This window comes from Callorhinus ursinus, unplaced genomic scaffold (assembly GCF_003265705.2).
Source record: "Callorhinus ursinus isolate GAN/ISIS: 27379988/994484 unplaced genomic scaffold, GSC_fseal_2.0 scaffold71, whole genome shotgun sequence".
Taxonomy (NCBI): domain Eukaryota; kingdom Metazoa; phylum Chordata; class Mammalia; order Carnivora; family Otariidae; genus Callorhinus; species Callorhinus ursinus.
Window position 1 is genome coordinate 4,097,040 of NW_027397133.1, and position 24,142 is coordinate 4,121,181.

Consider the following 24,142-nt stretch of genomic DNA (forward strand, 5'->3'; position numbering starts at 1 on the left):
GTCCCTCTCTACCTCCCACAAGACCCCAGCCGTTCCCACCCGCCCCGGGCCCAGCACTCTGTCCTCGCTGGTGCTCAGAACCCAGAGGCCCCAACCCTGAACCAAGACCCCAGAGATCCCAGCTTGGAAGGAACATCACAGCTCAGAACCCAGGTCTCAGGCCAGAGCGCAGGAATCAGCACCAAGTTGGCCCAGATGTCACTGACGGCAGCTCAGGGGTCCTGTGGGGCCGTGAACCATGCTCCAAGACATCCCTTCTCTACCACTCGGCCAAAGATATCCTGTGCAGCATCCCTGCTTGGACCCCTTTGGGGTTGAGTACCACCCCTCAGGTCCACCCCTTTCATTGCTTTAGAGAGTATGCAAGTTTTTCCTGACCCTGAACCCCAAAGTGCCTCCCAGAGACATGCCCAGAAATACACCAGGTCCCAATTACAGCCACCACCCAGTCCTCATTTCTCCCGACTCCAGCCCCACCCTTCAGTCATAAGCTGAAGGAGCCCAAAAGCAAATAGTTTATTTAAAAAATGCACATACCTTCCCTCCCAGCATGCAGTGTATGGCGGGGGGGGGGGGGGGGGCAAGGCTTCACCCCCCCGAACCCCCGGTAGCACCAGGGGGAAAACCCTGCGGGGGGCTGGAAGGCACCCCCGCCCCCCCCCCCGGAATCCAGCGGTGGGTGAAGGATGGAGGGGCAGTACTCCAGGTCGAGGTCACGACCGTGTGTCCAGTCGGTTCATATATTCCTGCAAGGCCTTCAGGCGGGCGTCTATTTCGGCCATGTCTGCTGCCTGGTGGTCGGAGCTGTACTCTGTGAGAGTGGGTGTGGGTGCAGGGGCAATGAGGGCCCAATACGCTGCCCTTGGGCTGGGTGGGGGGCGAGGGAGGGGGAGATGTGGAGTCCCAGGCTCACCTTTCATAGGGACCCAACCCCCCGAACTGGTCAGGCATCTCTGATGGCGGCTGCGTTCCAGAGGGGTGGGCTTCTGCTGCTGGGGGAGACAGGAAGGGGGGGTTAGATACGGTATCCTCCCTCTATTCCTGTCTCCCAGATCCCACTGGAAATTTTGAACCTAAGGACCTCAGAGAACAAGGACTGACGCCCACTGGGCACTTACTAGATGCAAAGTCACATCCTGGTATCTCCACCAGAACCCTCTCAGATGAATACTATTACCATCCCCATTTAACTGATTAAGAGACTGAGGCTGAGAACTAGCGTGAGCCACACAGGTGATAGGAAGGCGGGGCCAGGTTTTAAGAGCTGCCAATTTGAGGCCAGGACTAGTGCCCTTAGCCAGTATCATCTACCCCACCCCACCCCCACACTCCCCTCCAATCCAATGATCTCAAAACATTCTGCGTCCAGACGCATTTCAAAAGACACCTCTGCGGAGCGCCTGGGTGGCTCAGTCGTTTAAGCACCTGCCTTCGAGCCCCGCATCGGGCTCCCTGCTCGGCGGGGAGCCTGCTTCTCCCTCTCCCACTCCCCCTGCTTGTGTTCCCTCTCTCTCACTGTGTCTCTCTGGCAAATAAATAAATAAAATCTTTAAAAAAAAAAAAAAGAGACACCTCTGCAACCTGAGTCCCCCAGAATGGAATCATGGGCTTTTGGTGGCTTCATGCTGCCCCTACCTCCTCCAAGGTCCGGGGAAAGACACTCACCGTGCTGGACCCGCCCCAGGTTGTGGGGCCGGGAGGCTTCCCGCGGTGGTGAACTCTGACAGGAGAGAGTATTCAGGAACCAGCGGGAGGAGCCTTGGGCACCTCCCACCTCGCCCTCCCCGGTGGTTTCAAGGATCCCGCCTCCATCACCCAACCTCCCTGCAAAAGACTGTTTCTAGCCTCCCCAGACACCCGGTTGGAGGCGGTCCTTTCCCCGCGCCCAAGTTTTACCCCCTAGGAAGGGATTCGGAGAAATCCTCCAACTCGCTGCAGGAGCCGGCGGACGAGCAGCGGCTGCGGAAACTGTCCACTAGAGGGGGGGAGGAGAGAGTGAGCCTCCCGCGCTCGCCGGGGGCGCCCAGCCCGTCCGCCCGCCCGCCCGCCCGCCCCGCGCGCTACAGCCCAGTTACCCGAGGAGCTGCGGTTTCGGGAGCGGTTAGCCGCGTCCCCTCGGCCGCTCACGGCAGCGGGGGGCCGAGCCTGGCGAGACCAGGAGATGGACGGGCCGTCCCCGCTTCCTCCGCTGCCCAATCGGTTCCGCTGCTGCTGCTGCCTGGGGAGCGGAGGAGATACCCACCTGTGTGCCCAACTAATGCTAGGAATGGCGTCGCTGCGGCCCTGTGGGCACAGCTGAGGTCACACAGTAAAGGGAAAAAAAAAGGGCTGCGGAGACACAGACCGGGTGGTGGGGGTTAGGGGAGGAGGTGGAGGTCAAGTGAAAAGCAGGCGCAGGTAAAGGGAAGGGGAGAGATGGAGCAGGTGACAGATGATGGAGACAGATGGGAGACGGGGAAGGATGAGAGCACAGGTCGGGGGGCCAGGTAAAGGGGCAGGAATATGGGCAGGTAAGGGGGAAATGGGCGCTAACTTTATTTTGATCTCTCTCTGCTTCTTCTCCTTGGCTTTCACAAAGGCTGTGGGGTCGAAACGGGGCGCGCGACTACCTAGAATGGGGTGGGAGAGTGTGGAGAGAAGAGGCTGGGTCACAGGAGCACGCCTCCACAGCTCCAGTCCATCCCCCACCCGCCCACAGGCAGGGCAGGGCACAGACCTGTGGGCGAGGGTGAGGGGCGGGCAGGGCGGCCTCGACTCCGGCCCCCCCGGCCGCTCTCCCGGGAAGAAGAGCGGGTGGCACCGCGACCGCGCGATGTGGAGCGCTCCCGCGACGACGAAGCCCGATCCTCCCGGGCCCGGGGCGGCGGCACCGGCGGAGTCCGTCTCCTGGAGCACAGGGCCCGCTGTCAGTTTCCCGCCGGCCAGCTCCTAGGTCAACTCCTGTCTCAAGCCTCTTCTCGGATCACACCATCTCCGAACCTTCAGGTCCATGCCACCATCAACTCCTAGACATTCACGTCCTTGCATACGACCCTCACAGATACCTTGTCCCAGGCTCTGCCCTTCTCGGAGCCCCAGAGAACCCCCCCCAAAAGAAACTGTCACTTCCCTACATCCGAACAAACCCCCTTTACCGGACCCTTCTTCCTGAGGTCTCCCACAGCTCCCTAGAGATCCTTCCCAGTATTCCCTCACCCACCCCAATAAATAACACTGGACGTCAACCAGATCCCCACCAGTTGGGCCACGCCCTTTCGCTCTACAAGATCCTCAGGTCCCACCCCTTCCCCCCGGACCTTATCTCCAGCCCTTCCTCCTGACTGACTGACGCTTCAAGCGCCGCCTGCCGTGTCCAACTTTCCGCCCCATGCAGTCCATCAGATTCCTTCCACCCCTCCATCCCGCCCACTCTCAGCCTCCCCTCCATTCAGCCCCGCCCTCCCACCCAACAGACTGCACCTCCTCCCCAGGCCCCGCCCCCCCAGCCCCCAGCCCCTCAGCAGCAGGGTCGCAGCTCTGAGCCCCCCGGCCCCGGCCGCCTCTCTCACCCCCTCTTGAACACCGCCAGCTCGGTGTTTACTGTCCTAAGCCGGGCGCGCAGGCTCCGCTCCGAAGCCTTCACCTCCTCGAGCTGCCAGGAGTGAAGAGGGGCAGAGAGGACCACACTGAGGCCGAGGTCCACGCCCCACCGGCCACCCCCGCCGGCCGCCCCGCCCCCTCACCTCCTTGGCCAGGCGCCGGCAATCCTGGCTGCGGCGGCCGACCCCGCGGTGTCCAAGGCCCCGCTCTTGCCGCAGCTCCAGCTCCAGGCCCCGGACGAGCCCACGCAGCGCCTCGGCCTCCTGGCGCGCAGCCCTCCCTGCCAGAGCCTCCTCTCGAGATTGGCCCAGCTGGGCCTCCAGCTCTCGCTTCTCGGATGCCAGGCGTGAAACCCTGGGGGAAGTGGGTAGAGGGAAGACAAGAGTCGGGAGGGGGGCTCTCAGGATCCCATCATTCTCACTTCTTCATGGGGTGGGCACGAACCATTTCACCTGCTCCAGGAACGGGGAAATGCGGCCCCACCACTCCAGCTTCCCCTGTGTTCCCATCATCTCTCCTCCTCCACCTCTCCCACATGAGGAGGAACACGGCCACATCACTCCCATTCATCCCACAGGGAAGACACAGCCCTGCGAGTTCCAATTCCAAAATAAATCGTCAGTCTGTTCTCTATACCCTGAACGCCTAGCGCGGAAGTCCTGGCCTTAGACCGCCCCCCCCCCCAGGCCTCCCAGCCAGGTCTCACTACCTCCTATTCACCAGAAGACTCTAAAATGTAAATCCAATGGGGCACCTAGGTGGTTCAGTTGGTTGGGCTTCCGATTCTTGATTTTGGCTCAGGTCATGGGTCCTGGGATTGAGCCCCACATGGAGCCCCCCATCAGGCTCCACACTCAGCATGGGGTCTGCTTGTCCCTCTCCCTCCCCTGCTTGTACTCTCTCACACAATTTCTCTCTAAAATAAATAAATAAAAATTAAAAAAAAATAAAATGCCAAATCCAATCAGATCCCCTACTATGCTCAAAACCTTCCTTGAGGAAAAGATGTACACACAAGGCTATTCATTACAACACTATTCGTAATAGCAAAAAGAGTAGAAATAACCAAAATGTATACCAACAGAAAATAAGTTGAATTTCTATGGTATATCCACTAAACGTCCTAGCCAATGCAATAAAACAAGAAAAAGGGGCACCTGGGTGGCTCAGTCATTAAATGTCTGCCTTCGGCTCAGGTCATGATCCCAGGGTCCTGGGATCGAGCCCCGCACTGGGCTCCCTGCTCAGTGGGAAGCTTGCTTCTCCCTCTCCCATTCCCCCTGCTTGTGTTCCCTCTCTCATTGTGTCTCTGTCAAAATCTTAAAAAAAAAAAATTAACAAAACAGTCATTTGCAGATGAAATGATTATAAAAATTGAAAATCAAAGGAAATCTACAAATTATAAGAAATATGAAAACGGACCAAAGTTACTAGATACAAAATCAACATATAACTACAATTATAGGGGCACCTGAGTGGCTCAGTTAACCAACTGAGCGCCTGCCTTCGGCTCAGGTCATGATCTCAGGGTCCTGGGACTGAGCCCCGCGTCAGGCTCCCTGCTCAGTGGGGAGTCTGCTTCTCCCTCTCCCTCTGCCACTTCCCCCTGCTCCTGCTCTCTCCCTGTCTCTCAAATAAAAAAAAAAATCTTTTTAAAAAATTAAATACATAAGGGGCGCATGGGTGGCTCAGTCGTTAAGCGCCTGCCTTCAGCTCAGGTCATGGTCCCAGGGTCCTGGGATCGAGCCCCACATCGGGCTCCCTGCTCAGCGGGAAGCATGCTTCTCCCTCTCTCACTCCCCCTGCTTGTGTTCCCTCTCTCACTCCCCCTGCTTGTGTTCCCTCTCTTGCTGTCTCTCTCCCTGTCAAGTAAATAAATAAAATCTTTAAAAAAAAAATACATAAGTACAATTATATAAACATCAACATGATTTATATATAAAGTAAAGAAACCATTAGCAAATCGTCCAAAGATGAAAAAAATCTAACAAAAGTATAATGGAATAACATCATTGAGACATTAAATAAGACCTAAATAAATGCAGAGGTATGTTGTTTATATATTGGAATACTCACTATTTATATAGATTTCAGCTTCCCCTAAATTACTCTATAGATTCAATGCAATACCAATAAATTTTGGAGTGCCTGGCTGGCTCAGTCAGTGGAGCATCTGACTCTTGGTGTCAGTGTTATAAGTTCGAGCTTCATGTTGGGTGTATTTTTATTTAAAAAGAATAAAATCTCAAGCCTATTATTAAAAAAAAATTCCAACAAGTTTTATGTTTTTGTATTGAAAAACCTATTGATTCTAAAATTTATAAGTCAGAAGACTTGCTCTACCCAGTATCAGCCTAATTATAAGGCTACAAAATAATTTTAACGGTGTGGTGCTGGCACAAGCGTAGACAAACCAATGGACCACAGAGCACAGAACCTCACCTGATGCACGATACATAAACAAACATTCTTTGTGAGAAAGGTGACAATGGCTAAGCAGTAGGGAAAGGATACTCTTTTTTTTTTTTTTTTTAGATTTTATTTATTTGAGAGAGAGAGAGAGATAGCGAGAGAGAGCACAAGCGGGGAGGAGAGGGAGAAGCAGGCTCCCCACTGAGCAGGGAGCCCGATGTGGGGCTTGATCTCAGGACCCTGGGATCATGACCTGAGCCGAAGGCAGACGCTTAACCAACTGAGCCACCCAGGCGCCCCAAGGAAATGATACTCTTTTCAATAAATGTCACTGGGCTGATTGGTAATGTGAAAAAAACCATAAAAGGACACCTAGCTCCCCCAAAATCAATTTCAGGTAGATTGTAGACATAAATGTGTAAAGCAAAAGACAAAAAACTATAGAAGATGATATAGGACCATATCTTCATGGTACTGGGAGAAAAGGATTCTAAGAGAAGACATAAAAATGACTAACTTCAGAGAAAAAATTTCTAAACTAGTCTACATAAAATTAAGAACATCTGTTTATCAAAAGGCACTATTAAGAGAGTAAAAAGTCCAGCTATAGAGGGCAAGGAGGTTTCTGAAATACATAAAATTAAAAAAGGGCTCATATCCTGACTATATAAAAGAGTTCCTGGAAATCAGTAAGAAGTAGATGACAGAAGAAAAATAGACATGGTGGGGGAATAGACAGCTCACAAAAGCGGAAATCCAAATGGCTACTAAATATGTGAAAAACTGCTCAACCTCATTGGTAATTAGCAAATAAAAAGTACCAAGAGATCCTGGGCTGATGGGACCTTAATAAGAAGGAACCAACCAGGTCTCCACATCCGAATTCATTGGCCCCCAACGCCACCTGACCGTGAGCAAGCACACAGCACTACCTGGAAGGTGTCTTGCCAGAAACCTAAATCTGACCAGCCTATAGGTTTAACAACTACTTCACAGGAAATACAGGGGACAGGGGAATACATTAACCATGGAGATAGAATGAAGTATTTAAGAGGAGATATGATGTCTGGGATTTGCTTCTCAGGGAGAAGGGAGTGTGTAGATCAAACAAGATGGGCAAAATGTAGGTAACCATTGAATCAGGGGCACAGGTACATGGGCATGATACTATTGTCTACTTTTGTGTGTTCTTGGAATTTTTCCTAATAAAACACTTCTTAAAATCTGTGGCTCCCCTATATTCTCCAAGGAGCTTCCCATTCAGCCCCATCTAGAGGACTTCCCCCTTCCCTTCCTCTCCCCCCACCTTCTCTGCCGCCAAGTTTCTCTTTGCAGATCCAAATCCCTCCTCCTGGAACACTTTCTCTCTCCCTTCAAACGTCACATCCCCTGCCCCCAGCGACGTTAGGTCACGTCCCTCTCTTCTCTGCTCTCGTGGTTCTCCGTACATTTCCTTCCTCAAGCTGGCACTTACTGGTGTGATTATGGGTTTTCCGTCCGGACCCCTGCTCCAGCCATCTGGTCACTGTGAGGGACCTGAGCTCTGTGGCCAGGCTGACTGTGTCTGACTCTACTCCACTTATTACAAGCTGGGTGACCTTGTGCAGTTTGACCTCACATCTCTGCGAAGTGCGATGATAATAATAATAATACCTACCTATAAGGCTGTGAGAAGCTACGAAGAGTGCTTGGACCATGTCTGGCACGATGTAAGGGCTCAAGAAACAACTAGGGCCAGGCAGTGTGCCTGGGACACAGTATGAACCAGAAAAATGTTGGCTGGATGAATGAATGAATCTGGAGTCTTCCCAAATTCCCTCACTCCAGTTAGGAAGAGGAAGTTGGGAAGAGAAAGATAAGAAGCCACTGACCAGCTATAGGATCTCAAGCCACCCTCGCTAGTTCCGGTTCGTTCTGAAGGGCAATGGGCGCCACGCTGTGGCCAGTCCGGGAAACACATACATCCACACACACCAGAGAGTCCCGAGGATGAACTGAGGCTAAAGGTTATCCTGCTTCCCAGCAATGCACAGCCAAGCTCTTCCAGGAAGACCCACAAGGCTCTCCAGCTCCATAAGCTCCCACTCCTCCCTGTCAGCCCCAACACTCAGTCCCGGCCTAGGGGCCCAGCAGCTGCCAACAGAGCTCAGCAGCTAAAGGAAACAAAGGGGGCTTGGTGCTGGCTGCCTGGATTCAAGGTCTAGCCTGGCCATATTACTTACTGTGTGACCTGGGGCAAATTCTCTAACCTCTCTGGGCCTCAGTGTTCCTCCTCTGCAAAATGGGGACAACAGCAACGCCCCCCTTGCAAGGATTAAAGGAATAAAGTCATAAAGCACTGAGCAGAATCCCTGGCACACAGTGAAATGCTCAATAAATGTTAGCTGCTGTAATAATTGTTATTGTTATTACTAAAAATATTGGGGCATCTGGGTGGCTCAGTTGGTGAAGTGTCCGACTCTTGATCTCAGCTCAGGTCTTAATCTCAGGGTCATGAGTTCAAGCCCCGTGTTGGGCCCCAGTGTGGAACCTACTTAAAAAAATAAAAAATAAAAACAAATAAAAATATTATTTGCTCCCCAATGGGTGGGGCCTCCTCCAGATGGGGATGGAATCCCTGATTCAGCACCCACAATGCATAGCACATAGTAGGTACTCGGAAATGTGCCAAAAAGCCTTTGCTTTCTTCACTTTACTCTTCGAGTCCCCTTGTTTTCACCACATCCTACCAAACACAAAGCCTTTGCACATGCTGTTCATTCTGCCTAGAATGCTGTTCCCCACCCCCTTCACCTGACCTACCCCAAGACCCCATCAGGTTCCTACCGCAGCCTCCTATAGCACAGACCACCTTTTCTGCCTAACCCCATTTCTGCTGGCAATGTTATACTCAGGTGATTACGTGATCAACATCCATCTGCCCCCTGGGCGGGCCACTACGTGAAGGGCAAGGAGGGGGTCAGTACAAAAGAGGCACTAGATAAAGCCCTACCTCCCACCCTGTCTTTGTGCATGCTGCTCCCTCTGCCTACAACACCCCTCCCTTACCAGGCAGGCTCCAGTCTCCCCTCCGGGCTTCCCAAGCTCCACCCACCGTGAACTGTCACTATCTGCACACAGAGCTATCTTCCATCACTGGACTGGGAGTCCCAGGAGGGCAGGGCCAGGACTGTCTCAGTCATTGCTGTGTCCCCAGCACCACCCGACGCAAGGCAGGCACAGAGGAGGGGCTCAGAACAGATATTTGGTGAATGAGGGACCACCATTCTCTCAGGAGTGCTGAGCACAGGGCCCTGCGGTGCCCAATAGGATGCCTCCCCCACCCAGCCCCAGCCACCTTCCCTCCCAGACTCACTGCTCCCTCAGGTGCCAGATCTCAGTCTCCCGGGTGTCCCGAGCATCCTGGCCGTCCAGCCCTCGCAGGCGGCCCAGCTCCTCCTTCAGTGAGCGGATGATGCCCTGCAGGACCACAGGGTCTGGCTTGCCCTGGTACGGGAGGGGCAGCGGGTAGTGAATCCTGAGGGAGGATTAGAACCGTGGCAGCTCAGAGGCCAAGAATCCGCCCTAGGGTAGCTACCAGACCCTGAGAGCCTTCGAGTATGAAAACCCCCAATTCCAAAACCTCACATTCTTAGAGGCGTACATTCCGAATGCAGCTTCAAGCCCGCTCCCTGCTCCCCTACCCCTTGGCCAGCCGGCCATCCCTCAGACTCCCTTATCTAGCAATCCTGCATTGACAGGCCTGGTGCAGTCTGAACTGACTTCCTTGTCATTCATGGCTGTTGGAGTGAACATGGGTATTATGTTACCTGCCGCCAAGAAAAGTTCTAATTCAGATTCCACAGGCATAGATTCTAAATGGCCTGACCTGTCTCACCTCTTGGCTAAGGAAAGATAGGGCACCTCGATTAACTGCACCACCAGATGCTATGCATAGGGAACTGACAACTTCCTACGAGAAAATCCAGGTGCTATTATCAAATGGGGCAGATACCATCCCTGGTTACCCAAGAGCCATTCCCAGCTCTTTTCCGCCTTGCTGCCTCCCACTAAACAGACTGAAAAAAGCCAGCTTGTCATTATCCCAGCATCCCCTGCATGTGACCGCTTGTGGCCAAATATTAAGGAAATGGCCATAAGACCATTTCTGGCCAAATATTATAGGAAATCTGTTGGGCATCTTCTAGGAACACGTTTGTTTTCCTGATAAAAACAGTACATGCCATTAGCCAGTACAGCCCTGTTCTCTTCCTCTTGCTTTGATACAGAAGCCATGCCTGGAGGGCCAGCAGCCATTTTGTGACCATGAAGAGAGAAGGATGGAGGTCAAAAGCCAACACATTAGGGATGACAAAAGGAAACAAAACAAAACAGAAGGAGCCTGAGTCCCTAATGAAACTGCTGGGTAGTAGCCACCCACCTTGACATTTTGTTGTGTGATAAACTTGTTTGTTTAAAGCACTAGTAATAGTTACTCTGCTACTTATAGCCCAACATGATACTAAATGATACAAATCTCAACACTGAAGATTCCAAAGGCAACACACACACACACACACACACACACACACACACACACACACCCGCTACCCACCCCACCCCCGCCCAGCCCTCAGGGAGTTCCTGAGTTTGAACCACATCCCCTCCCACCTGCCCACCAGCCTGAGCCTGGAGCCAATCCCTTATCCCCACCTGTCAAACTCCACAGAGTAGATGAGAATCAGGTAGCGCTTGGAGTTGAGCTGGGCCGATCTCGAAGCCAAGGGGCCCGGGCGGCCCCCCATCTTGCGATTCCGCAGGGACTCGAGATCTGTGTAGGTCAGCAGGTCAAGGGTGACCGACTCACTGCTCTGTTGAAAGAGGATGGGAGGAAATGCCAGGAGTCCGGACATAGCCATACCCAGAGCACACAACCCACCTACCCAGGCCACTCCCCATCCATTCTTTGGACTCGCTGGGCTTTTCCTACACTGAGGCCAATGATCAAGATGGCCCTGCCCTAGGAGCTGGCACAAGGACGTCAGAAGGAGAGACTGGAAAGAACCTAAACGCTCAACCGTGGGGGGCAGCTTAGTGCTATGGCTCTCCAAGTCTTGTCCAAAGACCCCTGGGGGTCCCCGAGACCCTTTCAGGGAGTCCATGAGGTCAAAACAATTATCATACTAATACTAAGATGTCATATGCCTTTTTTTGCTGTGCTGACATTTATACCAATGGTGCAAAATAATGGTGGGTAAAAGTGAAGGTGCCCATTAGCACAAATCAAGCCAGCGGCATCAAACGTACTAGTAATCACTGTAGTCTCTGTTGCCACACAGTTTCAGTGGGGGGCCGGGAAGGAAGAAGAAACAAGCAAACCTAACACAGGAAATCAAACCTAGAATGTTCCCTCTTTTTTTTTTTTTAGATTTTGTTTGTTTATTTGACACCGAGAGAGCACAAGCAGGGGGAGCAGCAGAGAGAGGGAGAGGGAGAAGCAGGTTCCCCACTGAGCAGGGAGCCCGACATGGGGCTGAATCCCAGGACCCTGGGATCACGACCTGTGCCAAAGGCAGATGCAGACGCTTAACCGACTGAGCCACCCAGGCGCCCCAAACCTAGAATGTTCCTGATGAAGCAGTAAAAATTATTAATATTTTTGAATCTCCATCCTTGAGTACATGGCTTTTTACTACTCTGTGACAAGAAAGGAAGCACACATTCTGTGGCATTCCAAAGTATGACAGTTGTCTCAGGAAGAACACTTGTGTAATCGAATTTGGGGCTAAATTAGCCGCTTTTTCATGGAACACTATTTTTACTTGAAAGAACGACTGACAGACATAACTATGGTTATTCAGACTTGGATGTCTGGCAGGCATTTTCTCAAAAATGAACAAAGTCAGCCTGTCACTTCAAGAAAAACAGCTAACGGTATTTGGTGCCAATGGTAAAATTCAAACTTCACAGCAAAAATTAGAATTTTGGAAACCTTGGATCTGCCACTGTGTGCTTGATAGCTTCTTGATGTTGAAAGACTTCCCTGGTGAGATCAGTGAGGATATTAACAAACGTGACTTCCTGATATTGTATAATGAAATGCGTCAACATTCAGAAGATCTGTATAACTCAGTGAACTGTATTTTCTAAATGACCAATGCATGATATCATAAAATGGATAAAAGATCCAAGTAAAGTTCAAGATACATCGATAGATTTTAATGTAACGTAATATGAAAAGTTCATTGATAGACCTTTGGACTCCACACTACAACAAATCTTTAAGAAATTACCACCTGTCCACTTTTAGTATGTTAGCAAAGAAGGATCTGTACAATTTCCTGATTAAAGGACTTGCTTTTCCAACCACATATCTATGTGAGTGAGATTTTCCTGCATATACTTCAACCAAAACATATCACAAAAGACTGAATGCAGAAGCACATATAAGAATCTAGAAGTTTTGGGGGCACCTGAGTGGCTCAGTCTGTTAAGTGTCTGCTTTCGGCTCAGGTCATAATCTCTTGAGTCCTGGGAACAAGCCCCACATCAGGCTCCCTGCCTGCTTCCTCCCTCTCCCTCCTCCTCTCCGGCGGCTCCCCCTGCTTGTATGTACTCTCTTCTCTCTGTCAAATAAATAAAAATCTTAAAAAAAAAAAAAATCCAGGAGTTTTCTATTAAGCAAGACATTAAAGAGATTTGCAAAAACGTAAAACAATGCTATATTTCCTATTTTATTTTGTTTTAGAAAATGTATTTTTCATAAAAATGTTATTTAACATCTAACTGGTTTATTACAGTGATTTTTAAATGAATTCATAAATATCTTTAAATTATTCTCAGTTTTAACTTATAAAACAACTTAATCTATAATATGGCAAACAAATATTGATAGCTAAAATCTGCATAAACAAAAGCTCTTTGATGTCCTCAATAATTTTTAAGAGCATAAGAGGTCATGACACCAAAAAACTTGAGAACCATTGGGTTAAACAAATCATGCCACATGGGTATAATGGAATACTAAGCAACCACTAACAAGGATGACAAACTCACAAGTTGATGACAATAATAAAAAGACAATATCTGTAAAGCACTTATGAGCCAGACACTATTCTAAGCTTTTTACATAGAACTCATTTAATCTTCACCACACTGTGAAATAGGAACTACTGTTATCCCCACATTACAGTTAAGAAAACTAAGGCATGGGGCACCCAGTGGCTCAGTCAGTTAAGCATCCAACTCTTGATTTCAACTCAGGTCATGATCTCAGGGTCAAGAGACTGAGCCCCACATTGGGCTCTGCACTGAGTGTGGAGCCTGCTTAAGAGTCTTTCTCTCCCTCTGCCCACCCCCCTGCCCCTGTTTGTGTGCTCTCTCTCTCTCCCCCTCTCTCTGAAAGAAAGAAAGAAAGAAAGAAAGAAAGAAAGAAAGAAAGAAAGAAAGAAAGAAAGAAAGAAAGAAAGAAAGAACGAACGAACGCACTAAGGCGTGGAGGGGAAGTAACTGGCCCAGGGCTCCCAGCTAGTAAGTAGCAGTGATGAGTCTGACTTCAGAGTTCATGCTCTTGGCCATTATGCTATACTGCCTACACATAATAAAATGTTAACAGTCTAAAGTAGGGGACAGAAAGGGGATTATAAGAGACTGTCGCTTTCTAAATCACACACTGTAACACTGTCATAATTTTATGAGTGCGAATTTTATCTATAATCAGAGAAATAATGTAGTTCATAGTTTTAAAATGATGTCTAAATAGCATCCCTGCCACTCTAACTTCCAACCTGATTTTTTTTCTATTAATACTTTTAACTACTTGACACTATGTATTTTTTCAATTTTTTGTTTCTCCCACTAGAATGTCAGCTTTGTAAGGACAGGAATTTTGTCTCTTTGGTTCACTGCTGTATCCCAATGTTTACCACAGTACCTGGCACACTGTAGATACTCAGTAAAAATGACTCAAATGAGTACCTATATTCACTGATATGGCTAAATGTTTATGAAATATTGTTGAATCTTTTAAAAGCAGGTTAAAGAATACTTTGGGAAGTATACCAACTATATAAAATTATACATCTGCAAATACACACACACACACACACACACACACACACTTTCACAAGTAAACAAAGAAGTAGAAAAATAGCTGGAGTGAGTTTCACCAAAATATTAATAAAATATTACCAGGAATGAGTATTAGGAGTAGAGTGATTTTTACTCTCTTCTTTACATTTCTCTGTGACATGAATTTTCTACATGAGAGTAACTATCACTAGGATCAGAATAAACCACTTACAATTGGGAAAGAAAAAGATAGCCCTGTCCCTTTAAGGAAAGAGAAAGTAGAGGGTCTTGCATTCATCAGATGGGCATCTACCTCCCCAGGGATCCAGAAAACAGAAACCTCCCCTAGCCCCCCAGCCCTGTCCCCTACCTGGGTGAGAGCAGACTCCAGCATGTTACAGAAGATGTTGAACTGTTTAAAGTTCCCCGTCTTGTGAGTCAGATCTTCAATGACTGGGTAGAGAGAAAAGTCCTTCCTGGAGTCGAACCACTTGCCCAGCCCAAGATCAATGCATCCAAGCTTTTTAACTTTCCCCAATTCCAGTGCCTCTGGCCTGAGGGATGAGCCCTCCACGCCCCCTCCCCACCTCAAAGAGTCTCTGGTCAGGTAGAAGAGGCAGATGGGCGGGTTCCGGGTTGGTCTCATCTTCAGGGAGAAGGTGATCCCGGGGAAGGACAGATGAACCCACCCCAGGCTGGCACACTCACAGCTGGCATCGAACTCGCCCCGCCACTGATCAGCCGTCATCCGGTCCTCCACTTCCAGCTCTAGCACCTGTCCAGACACCACCACCCGCACAGCATGCTCCACACCCCGGAAGATGTAGTCCACCTGCAGGCCAGCTGGCTGGTCCATGGCCAGTGTCGCTGGAGAAAGGGAGGAGACAGAGACCCGGAGGGGCTGAGAGCCCAGGCTCGGAAGCTAGAAGGCCAGAATTCATATCCTGGCTCCACCATTTACCAGTTTTGGCACCTTAGGAAAGAGATTCCCTCTCTGTGCCTCAATGTCCTCATCTGGAAAATGGGTATAATAATGGTTATCTATCTCGCAGAGCTGTCATGAGGATTAAATTGGACAATACACATAAAACCATTTTGAACTGTGTCTATGTCCAACACATGCTGGCTAACAGAATATATGATTTCTGACAAGAGAATCATGATTAATACTATTATTAATCCTTATACTCATTATATATTATTCATTCATTTATTCAAACATTTGTGGGGGGGAACCGGGGTGGCTCAGATGGTTAGGCGTCTGCCTTCGGCTCAGCTCATGATCCCAGGGTCCTGGGATCGAGCCCCGCATCGGGCTCCCTGCTCCACGGGAAGCCTGCTTCTCCCTCTCCCACTCCCCCTGCTTGTGTTCCCTCTCGCTGTGTCTCTCTCTGTCAAATAAATAAATAAAATCTTTTAAAAAAATTTTTTGTGGAGAAAAATCAAGCTGCATAGGGGGACAGAGAGTACTGAGGTCAGACAGGGCAGATTTTAGGTAGGTGGTCAGGGCAGGCCTCCCTGAGGAGGTAACCTACAGGCAGAGAACTGAAGGAAGGTAGGGAGCATGCCAAATGGCTATCTAGGGAAAGTGGTCCAAGTCGAGAGAATAGCAGCGCTATGTATTATCAATGATACACTTAAATCATGTCCAATGAATTAATAATCTATTTTATTAATTGGTCTGTTGTAAGCCTAAGTACCTTCTCTTAGCCAATAGGGCTACCACTCACTGTTAGTTCTATGAGGTGGAAGAGAGGAGCAGATCTCTGCCTTCAGCCTGGATTTTAGGGGATGATTCAAAATGAGAGCCCTGGGTTGCCTGAGTTCCTATCTAGCTTTAGCTATGTGCACATACACGCAAGTTACTTAACCTCTCTTGGAGCCAGATTCCTTATCTTTAAAGCACATGCCATCCTGGGTGCTGGGGATATGATGAGAAACCAGATTATGCATGCCCCTACTCTCAAGAGGGCAGCAACAGTCAGAGGTATAAAAATGTAAAAAAAAAAAAAAAAAAAGTGAAGTAGGGACGCCTGGGTGGCTCAGTCATTAAGCATCTGCCTTCAGCTCAGGTCATGATCCAGGGATCGTGGGATTGAGCACTGCTTTGGGCTCCCTGCTCAGCGGGAAGCCTGCTTCTCCCTCTCCCTCTCCCCCTGCTGTGTTCCTCTCTTGCTCTCTGTCAAATGAATAAATAAAATCTTAAAAAAAAAAAAGTGAAGTAGTGGAAAAAGGAGATGCTGGGGGTAGGGGTTGCTCTTTTAGCTAAGGTAGCCAGGGAAGGCCTCTCTGAGGAGAGGCCTGGAGAGGGGTAAGGAAATGTGTGAATATCTGGGGGAAGAGTAGCCAGACAAAGGGAACACCCAAGCAAGAGCTCCAAGGTGGGATGTTCCTGATTTGTTCTAAGAACAGCAAGGTCAGCATGAGGGAGGGACAGAGATGAAATATAATGGGCCAGATGATGCTCATGCAGGCCTCTGTAAGCCCATAGAAGGGTAACAGTGCTCATCTCCTTGGATTGGTGTAAGGATTAAATGAGTTAATCATGTTAAAATCCTTGAACAAACTGAGCAATGCCTGACATACAGCAAGCACTCATATACATACTGGCATTATTATTATTATCATTATCATTAGTTCTTTGTTGTTGTGTCTTGAAAGGCAGTACAGAAACAAGGCAAGCCCATTTTTCTCCCCAGTGTACAGATGGGGAAACTGAGACTCAGTAGAGTCCCACAGCTGCCCCAAAAACAGAGCTACCCAGGGCTGCCCTAAACCAGATCATGGGGACCCCTCCAAAGCCTGGTCTCCTTCACTCCACCACATCCTTTGCTCCTCACACTTTCCCCAAGAAGTCCTCCTAAAGGATGATATCAGGAAATATAATATTGTGAGGCCAGAAAATGAAGAGCCCTGAAACTCAAGGTCAGTGGTTTTTAACATTTTAAGAGTCTTTGTGCCTATGATAGTCTAATGAGATCTCTGAACCCTCCCCAGATAAATGAATAGGCCCACAACCCTTTGCAAGTAATTTCAGGGGCTCCCAGAATACCACCCTGAGGCCCATCCACAGATCCCCTTTCTCAAAGACCCAAGGACAATCGCCAAAGCCCCAGACATTCTGGCAGGCTCCTCTGTCTCTAGACCCAAGCTCTTAAGTTTATTTGGGAGAGGGGTCGGGGTCTCTCGTGTTTGGAGGCGGCTGATGAAGTCGAGAGACCTCTTCCCCTTGAAAATCCACACTCTCACAATTAGGCACTCTCACATTCTCTGTAAATTCAGAGGTGGGGTTAATAGTCCCTGACCTATAGGCAAACAAACTGCTACACGTTTCAACGTATCTCGCATCCCCTGATCCTCAGGGCGGGTGCCAGGCAGCGCTGGCCCCGCCCCACCGGGTGTCCTAGACCCCGCCCCCGGCCCCGCCCCTCAGGCTCCGCGAGCCAATCAGCAGTCGCGCCGTTCTGGTTACCAAGGCGTTGGAGGTACCTGCAGAACGCCTGAGGAGAGGCACAGCTTCACTGCCCAATTCACCAACCCCCTCGTGGTACCCAACTCCAGCTTGGAGAGAGGACTAAAAGGGCCCGTCCCACCCCATCTCCACTACCAACTCGGCCCTGCTCTCCTCCTTGCCCACTTCCCCACATAAGCTCCCCATTCTCTTCCAGAGAATAGCAGCCCTTCACTAAATCATTACAGGGCCTCTCCGTATCCAACTGCCCTGATGTCATTAGCCTCCATCTCAGTCCCCAGATATTAAGCCTCCGAATATTCCCCCCCGAATTCCATTGTCCCTTTACACACACCTGCCTCCGACACCTCCACAAACTTTGCCTGCTCCCCTCCCCTCATCTTCTCTTCTTAGCTTGTCGTGAGCACTCAACAATTACGGATGAAATAAACCCCACACCTCGGCCAGCTCCCCATCACTCATTCCCCAGAGGGCCTAGAGATTCTGGACTCCCTTCCCCACCCCGCTGCAGAACCTCCCTCCCTCCGTATTCCCGCCTCACCCCTTCTACCCCGTTCCCCAAACCAGCCCTCTCCACTTCCTCCCCCAAGTCCCTTACTGCCATTCGGCTCTCCCAGAATGGGGGCAGGGGGCCACATTCCCCTTCTCTGTACACCAGCCCCCATGTTCTCCTGGGGTTTCCCCCATATTCTACCTGAATTTTGCTCCCTCCTATTATTCCGCCTGGATTCTGCCTGCATATTCGCCCAAGGTTCTACTCCACAGTGGGGATCTACCCCATTCTCAGCCTGTCTTACATTATCCCCATATTTCACCTGGATTCTGTTGCCTCCCAAATTCTAATGTAAACCCTCTCTCCCCCTCCCCACATTTTCCACCTCTTTTCCCTGCAGAGTCTTCCCAGGACAGCCCCCCCACCCAATTCTGGGATTCCCCAGGCCCCACGCCCCTCCCTCCTTCCACCCCCCCGCCTTGTCCTTCTACCTGCATCCTCCATCCTTGCTCTGTGACCAGTGGCCCATCCTGGTTGCTGGTTTCGTTCCAGCCCCAGGACTCTCCTAGCTCCTCTGCGTCTCAGCTTCTAGACCCTGCATTCGAGGCCCCGCCCTCGCCAACCCGTGACGTCAGCACTTCAACCTTGCGAGCTCCGCGTGCACACCCCAGCACCACATTCTGGCCCACACACCTGATCCCATTTCTCGGGCCTCGTGACATCACGGCTTCAGCACACACGCACATACACGTACGCACACGCACGCGCGCGCACACGCACAAGCACACTCAGCTTTCCGACCCCGGGGCCTTTCCCTCTCATCTTTCACTAAGGAGACTCCCCTCTCGCTTTCCAGGGTTACATCACGGTCCCTGGCTCCTCCTCCTCCTCCCAGTAGCGCTCCCTGGATATTTCAGACTTCACATCCCTCGCCCTAGGGTGGAAGCCGAGAATCCTCCACGCTGGGTTCCCCCAAAACAAATCCACATCACCATCTCCCACACAGGACACGGGTAAATCACCACCTCTGTCAGCCCCCACCCCTGATGGCTATTTCACACTGTCTGCAGCACTCTCTCCCGCCAACACCCCATATTTCAGCCTGGCCATGACCTAGCTGGCCTCTCCTATACAGTATACCCCCCCCACCTTACATACACACACTGGCCTGGCCGAAGTGACCCCTCCTCGCCATGTGAGTGAATTTTAGCTGGCTAGAATTCCCCTCCCTTCACCCTGCACTCCCCCAGAATATAGACCAGAGCCTCCCACACTGTCCCCCTGGAATATATAAACACAAAAATCTTTAAGGACTCTCCATGATCTGCCCCCTCCATAGTGCACACTGCAGCCCATCACACACACACACACACCCCAAATATCCAAACCTCCCCCCTACTACCACTCAAACAGGACTACGCACACCCATCAACCAGTGGCTTGTCTTTAATTCTGTTCTCTGGTAGATGCTGTAACCATCCCCCATTTTACAGAGGATGAAACTGAGATTTGCCTAGAATCCTGCAGTGAGGGGCTTCCCATTACCCAGCTACCTTTCCTCCCATAACTCTCTGCTCCTTTCCCTCCAGGCACCAATTCTTATGTGTGGCCTCGGACCTTAAACATGACACACACTGCGAGAAAGGGACTCCTGGGTTCAGCTCCTGCTCCACCACTTACCCACAATGTGACCCAGGGCGAGGCGCTTAGCCTCTCTGGGCTTTTTCCCACCAGTAAAGTGAGGATAGTAAGAGCGCCCATCTCACATAGGATGATTGTGGGGATTAAATTAATTAATACATGTAAGGAGTTTCAAACAGTGCCTGGCACCTGGTCAGCTGTTTACCATCTGTGCAACCAGCTGACGATTAGTTGAAAGACCAGAGGCCCAAGAGGGGAGAGCCATTTTGATCATTCTTGTACCTTCAGCACCCTGGGCCTGGCACAGATCAGGGACTACTTGTGAATTTATGCGAGATGCCAGGAAACGGGGCTGTAGGCACTGGAGATACAGCCAACGTCCTCTCCCCTCAGCTCACTGCTTTGTCACCAGGTCCCAACTCCCATGTCCATTCCTACAGGAAGCCCTCCCTGACTCCCAGGCTAGGTAAAAAGCTGTCTCAATCACCAGTGTCCCCGGCACTGCTTGGCAGAGAGGCAGCCACAGAGGGGTAGTTTAACGATGAGGGAGCTCCAGTCCAAGCTCCGAACTGGTGTTTCTTCAAGAGAGGACTGCAGACCTTCAGCATGAATACGGGTGCTTGACTTAAAAAAAATGCAGGATCTTGGGCATGATCCCAAATCTACAGAAGCAGAACCTCTGGGGGTGGGCCCAGGAATCTGCATTTCCTACAAGCTCCCCCAGCTCTGAGATCTGAGAGCTTCTGCCCCTGGATACCCTTCTGTTTCCTCCCAGTTTATTACCCCATCTTAACCCCACCCCCCCACCCAAGACTCTCCCAGCTCACAACCCTGCCCTATACTACAGGGAGCTTCCCCCTCCCCGCCCAGAAATGGTGATGATGATGGTATAATACAAGTAACACTTTTCAAGCATCTATGGGCCCTTCTAGGTGCTAAGCTCTATATTCTCATGGAGTCAACACTCTGGTGGGGGGTGGGAGTCTAAGAAGCCAGGGGATATAAACAAACCCTAATAGATGTTGGGTACTGGTAAGTGTTACTGAAGAAAAGCAAAACCAGGTGATGAGGAGCCAGGAAATAACAGGAGCTATTTTAGCTTGGGTGGTCAGAGAGGGCCTGTTTGTGGATTTGACATTTGAACAGAGACCTAAGGAAGTGAGGGAGAAGCCATGTAGACATCTAGAGGGAACATGATCCAGACAGAGGGCACAGCAATGACATTCCCCAGGTGGGAACGTATTTGCTGTCTGAAGAACAAGGAGGCCAGGGTGGCTGAAGCAGTGTCAACAAGGGAGAATGGCAGGAGTTGAGGGCAGGCTGGAGGGAGAACTGGATCCGGTAGAGCACTATGAGCTTGGCAAGGACTTATACTGTGTGAGGTGGAAGCCACGGGAGTGCCTGGATCAGGCAGTAACATGATCTGACTTTTGTTTCAACAGGAACCCCCAACTGTGGGGTCCAGGGCAGAGGCAAGGAGCCCAGCGAGGAGGCCACTGCAACAGACGAGGTGGGGCAAGTGATGGCATGAATCAGGGCAGCAAGGGAGGTGGTGAGATACGGTGAGATACGGCTGGATTCTAGAAGTGTTCTGTAGACCCATGAGATCTGCTGATTGGCGGATGGCACGCAGGAAAGGAAAAACGGAGAGTCAAGGACAACTCCAAGGTTTTTGTCCTGAGTACCTGGAAGAACAGAACTGCCATCAGCTGGGTTTGGAAGAGGGAAACTACAAGTTTGGTTAGGGACAAGTTTTTAAAGCATGGATGTCAGCTGGACTTCCAAGTAGAGAAGAGTCAGCCATTGGACAAACGAGTCTGGAGTTCAGAGAGATCCAGACTGCAGACCGGCACTTGAGAGTTATCATTATATAAAAAGCATGTGAAACCAAGAGACTAGGTGAGTGGTACAGACAGAGAAGAGATGAGGTCATTCTAAGGATGCTAAAGCTGAGGCACAGAGGGTTAAAGAATTTGCCCGAAGCCACCCTGACGTTCAGTGGCAGGGCCAGTGGCAAAGCCAGCATTTAAGCTCAGGCAACCCAACTCCAGAGCCCACAGCCTTAACCAGAGGGAGGTGTGTTAGGAAGTTTAAGAGTAACTCATACAAAACCTGGCACATAGTAAGCCCTGAGTAAACGCTGCATGTATCATGTGGCTTCACACCTCCCTAAAGCACACCTCCATCCTCGAAGTCCTCACTCATTCTCTCCCTCCGTAGTGCTTCAGCTGCCCTCCACCCAAATCAAAGCTTGTAACTCATCCCAAGGACCTCCGCTCCTCCACACCGCGCTACAATAATCCCTCGCCTCAAAACCTCCCGTTAAATCACAAGGCTATATTACAGGGGAATTTCTGTATTTTACCGCCTGCTGTCTCCAGCTTTACACACTTTCCCCCATTAAAGACCCTCCTGCAAGATACAAAACATCTCCCCCAACCCCCGACTCAGATACTGCCCTCTGCCTCACAAACCACCGTCAACGTGCCTATCCGTGTTAAAGGTCACCCTTCCCGATTCCTACACTGCCCGGTCAGCTGCCCGCCGCAGCCCACCCTCCCCCAGAGCATCCCCTCCCCCCAGGATCCCCACCCTGGCCCGCGCACCCGCCACTCTCGCCGCCTCTCACCTTCTCCACAGACAACCCTCCTCGCGAGCAGTTCAACTGCCGAAGCTCCAGCCCCGCCCCAGGATCCGGCCTTCTCGCTTCTGACTGGCCCTGGCTTACTCGCAGCCAAGTTCTCATTAGTTAAAACAGACGCCCGTCACTCCGTGTCCCGCCTCAGAGACGAGCCCGCCCTCCAAAGCTTGCAATTGGCCAACTCGGATGAGCGATTCCTAAATGGGCCTGGTCGTCCGTCTTCTCTCCAATCATTACTGGCTAACTCCTACTGCCAGTCATGCAAAGAGGGTTGTTCCTCGGAGGGGGAGGAAATCCTGGAAGTAGCCCCTTGACTCCGCCCATCACCCCCTGCCGCGGACTAGACGCGCCCACGAGGAGGGGCGGGTTGGAGGAGAGGCGGCAGCACATGCGCACGGGAAGGTCTTGGCCGCCGCGGGTCCGGAAGCTGCGGGCAAGTTCTAAGCGTAAAGAAGGGCAGAGGTTTATCGTTGCTCAGTGCGTTCCAAACCAGCATTAAGCGCTTTGCAGGCCTTGGCTTATTTAAACTTAACAACAACCATGCCGTGTAGGGGCTACTATGATCCCTAATTTGCTATTAAGGAAACAATCTCAGAGAGGTACAGCCACTGCCCGGGGATCACACAGCTTGGGAACGTATTCCTATTTTGAGCCAAAGAGTCATCAACAGGGCTGATAGAACTTACAGAGTTTGGTGGGGGAGTATGGGAGGGGAGAGTTCCTTAAAAGAAATACAAAATTATTAACAAAATTGGGTATGGGGGCGCCTGCGTGGCTCAGTCGGTTAAGCGTCTGCCTTCAGCTCAGGTCATGATCCCAGGGTCTTGGGATCGAGCCCCGCATCAGGCTCCCTGATCAGCGGGGAGTCTGCTTCTCCCTCTGCCTTTATCCCTACTTGTGCTCGCTCGCTCTCTCTGATAAATAAATAAAATCTTTAAAAAATTGGGTATGAACGTGAAAATTTAGAATATGAAATAACAAATTACATATTTAAAAGGGCTGACAAATAGCACAAACATTGCAAAATCCCAAAAGATAACGTAATGTTTTTATTAATTTACTGCCTGACACACCTCTTTGGTAGTCGCCTACTTTTTTGGCTGCAAATACTTATTTCATAATATCCTAATCTGCAGAGAGAAGAGAAAAGTAAATTATCTTCCCTCTCGTATGCTTGATGGAACTTTCTTTTGGTCCTTATAGTTTAGAAAAAGTTTCACCTTCACAAGTCAGTATGGGTGATGTCATCGAAACATTTTGGAAATTTGTGAAAACTTTCACAAAGTTTAATTCATGTTAGCTATGTTTTGGAAGATGCTTTCATGGACTAGCTTCTGGCTCAGTCTTTTTTTTTTTTCTTTTTAAGATTTTATTTATTTGAGAGAGAAAGAATGACTGGGGATGGAGGGTGCAGGCAGAGAGAGAAGCAGGCTTCCCGCCGAGCAGGGAGCCCAATGCGGGGCTCAATCCCAGGACCCTGGGATCATGACCTGAGCCGAAGGCAGACGCTTAACTGACTGAGCCACCCAGGCGCCCCTCGCTCAGTCCTTTTAATTACTGACTCACCTCCATTGCACAAGTGCTTGTGGAGTGAGTCACTAGAGCATAGGGTCATGCCACAATAGACTATGGGGCCTTGTACCTCCTGAGTTAGCACCTCCAACAATAGGAGCATTCCTGGAAGCCATTCCTAAACCAGGACTGCTAGTCAGGTAATTTAAGTATATCTGAAAGCGGCTGTGAACCATATCACTGTATCCCATGAAACCCAACCTAAACGTATCCTCAACTCACCTTCCTCTCCGCTAGATCCCACAAATGCCTGAGGCTACTCCAGCACCATCCACGGTAAGAG

General features: G+C 50.3%; 1 protein-coding gene across 7 annotated transcripts; it reads right to left on the bottom strand.

Moving 5' to 3' along the window:
- Nucleotides 1-634: 634 nt before the first annotated feature.
- Nucleotides 635-22,339, bottom strand: CCDC61 (coiled-coil domain containing 61). Of its 7 annotated transcripts, XM_025849607.2 has the most exons (14): nucleotides 18,497-19,144; nucleotides 14,749-14,907; nucleotides 14,411-14,493; nucleotides 10,684-10,841; nucleotides 9,347-9,508; nucleotides 3,723-3,933; nucleotides 3,549-3,631; nucleotides 2,717-2,886; nucleotides 2,534-2,609; nucleotides 2,076-2,218; nucleotides 1,897-1,975; nucleotides 1,666-1,720; nucleotides 914-992; nucleotides 636-811 (listed from the first exon to the last, which is right to left on the bottom strand). In XM_025849607.2, exons 1-14 carry the CDS (start codon nucleotides 18,507-18,509, stop codon nucleotides 714-716), a joined length of 1,569 nt encoding a protein of 522 aa, XP_025705392.1. In that variant the 5' UTR covers nucleotides 18,510-19,144; the 3' UTR covers nucleotides 636-713. The 7 variants fall into 7 exon arrangements, with proteins under 7 accessions (XP_073742780.1, XP_073742781.1, XP_073742779.1 ...); XM_073886679.1 differs by lacking the exon at nucleotides 18,497-19,144 and adding an exon at nucleotides 22,276-22,339 and having other exon boundaries at nucleotides 635-992; XM_073886680.1 differs by lacking the exon at nucleotides 18,497-19,144 and adding an exon at nucleotides 22,253-22,282 and having other exon boundaries at nucleotides 635-992.
- Nucleotides 22,340-24,142: the final 1,803 nt, after the last annotated feature.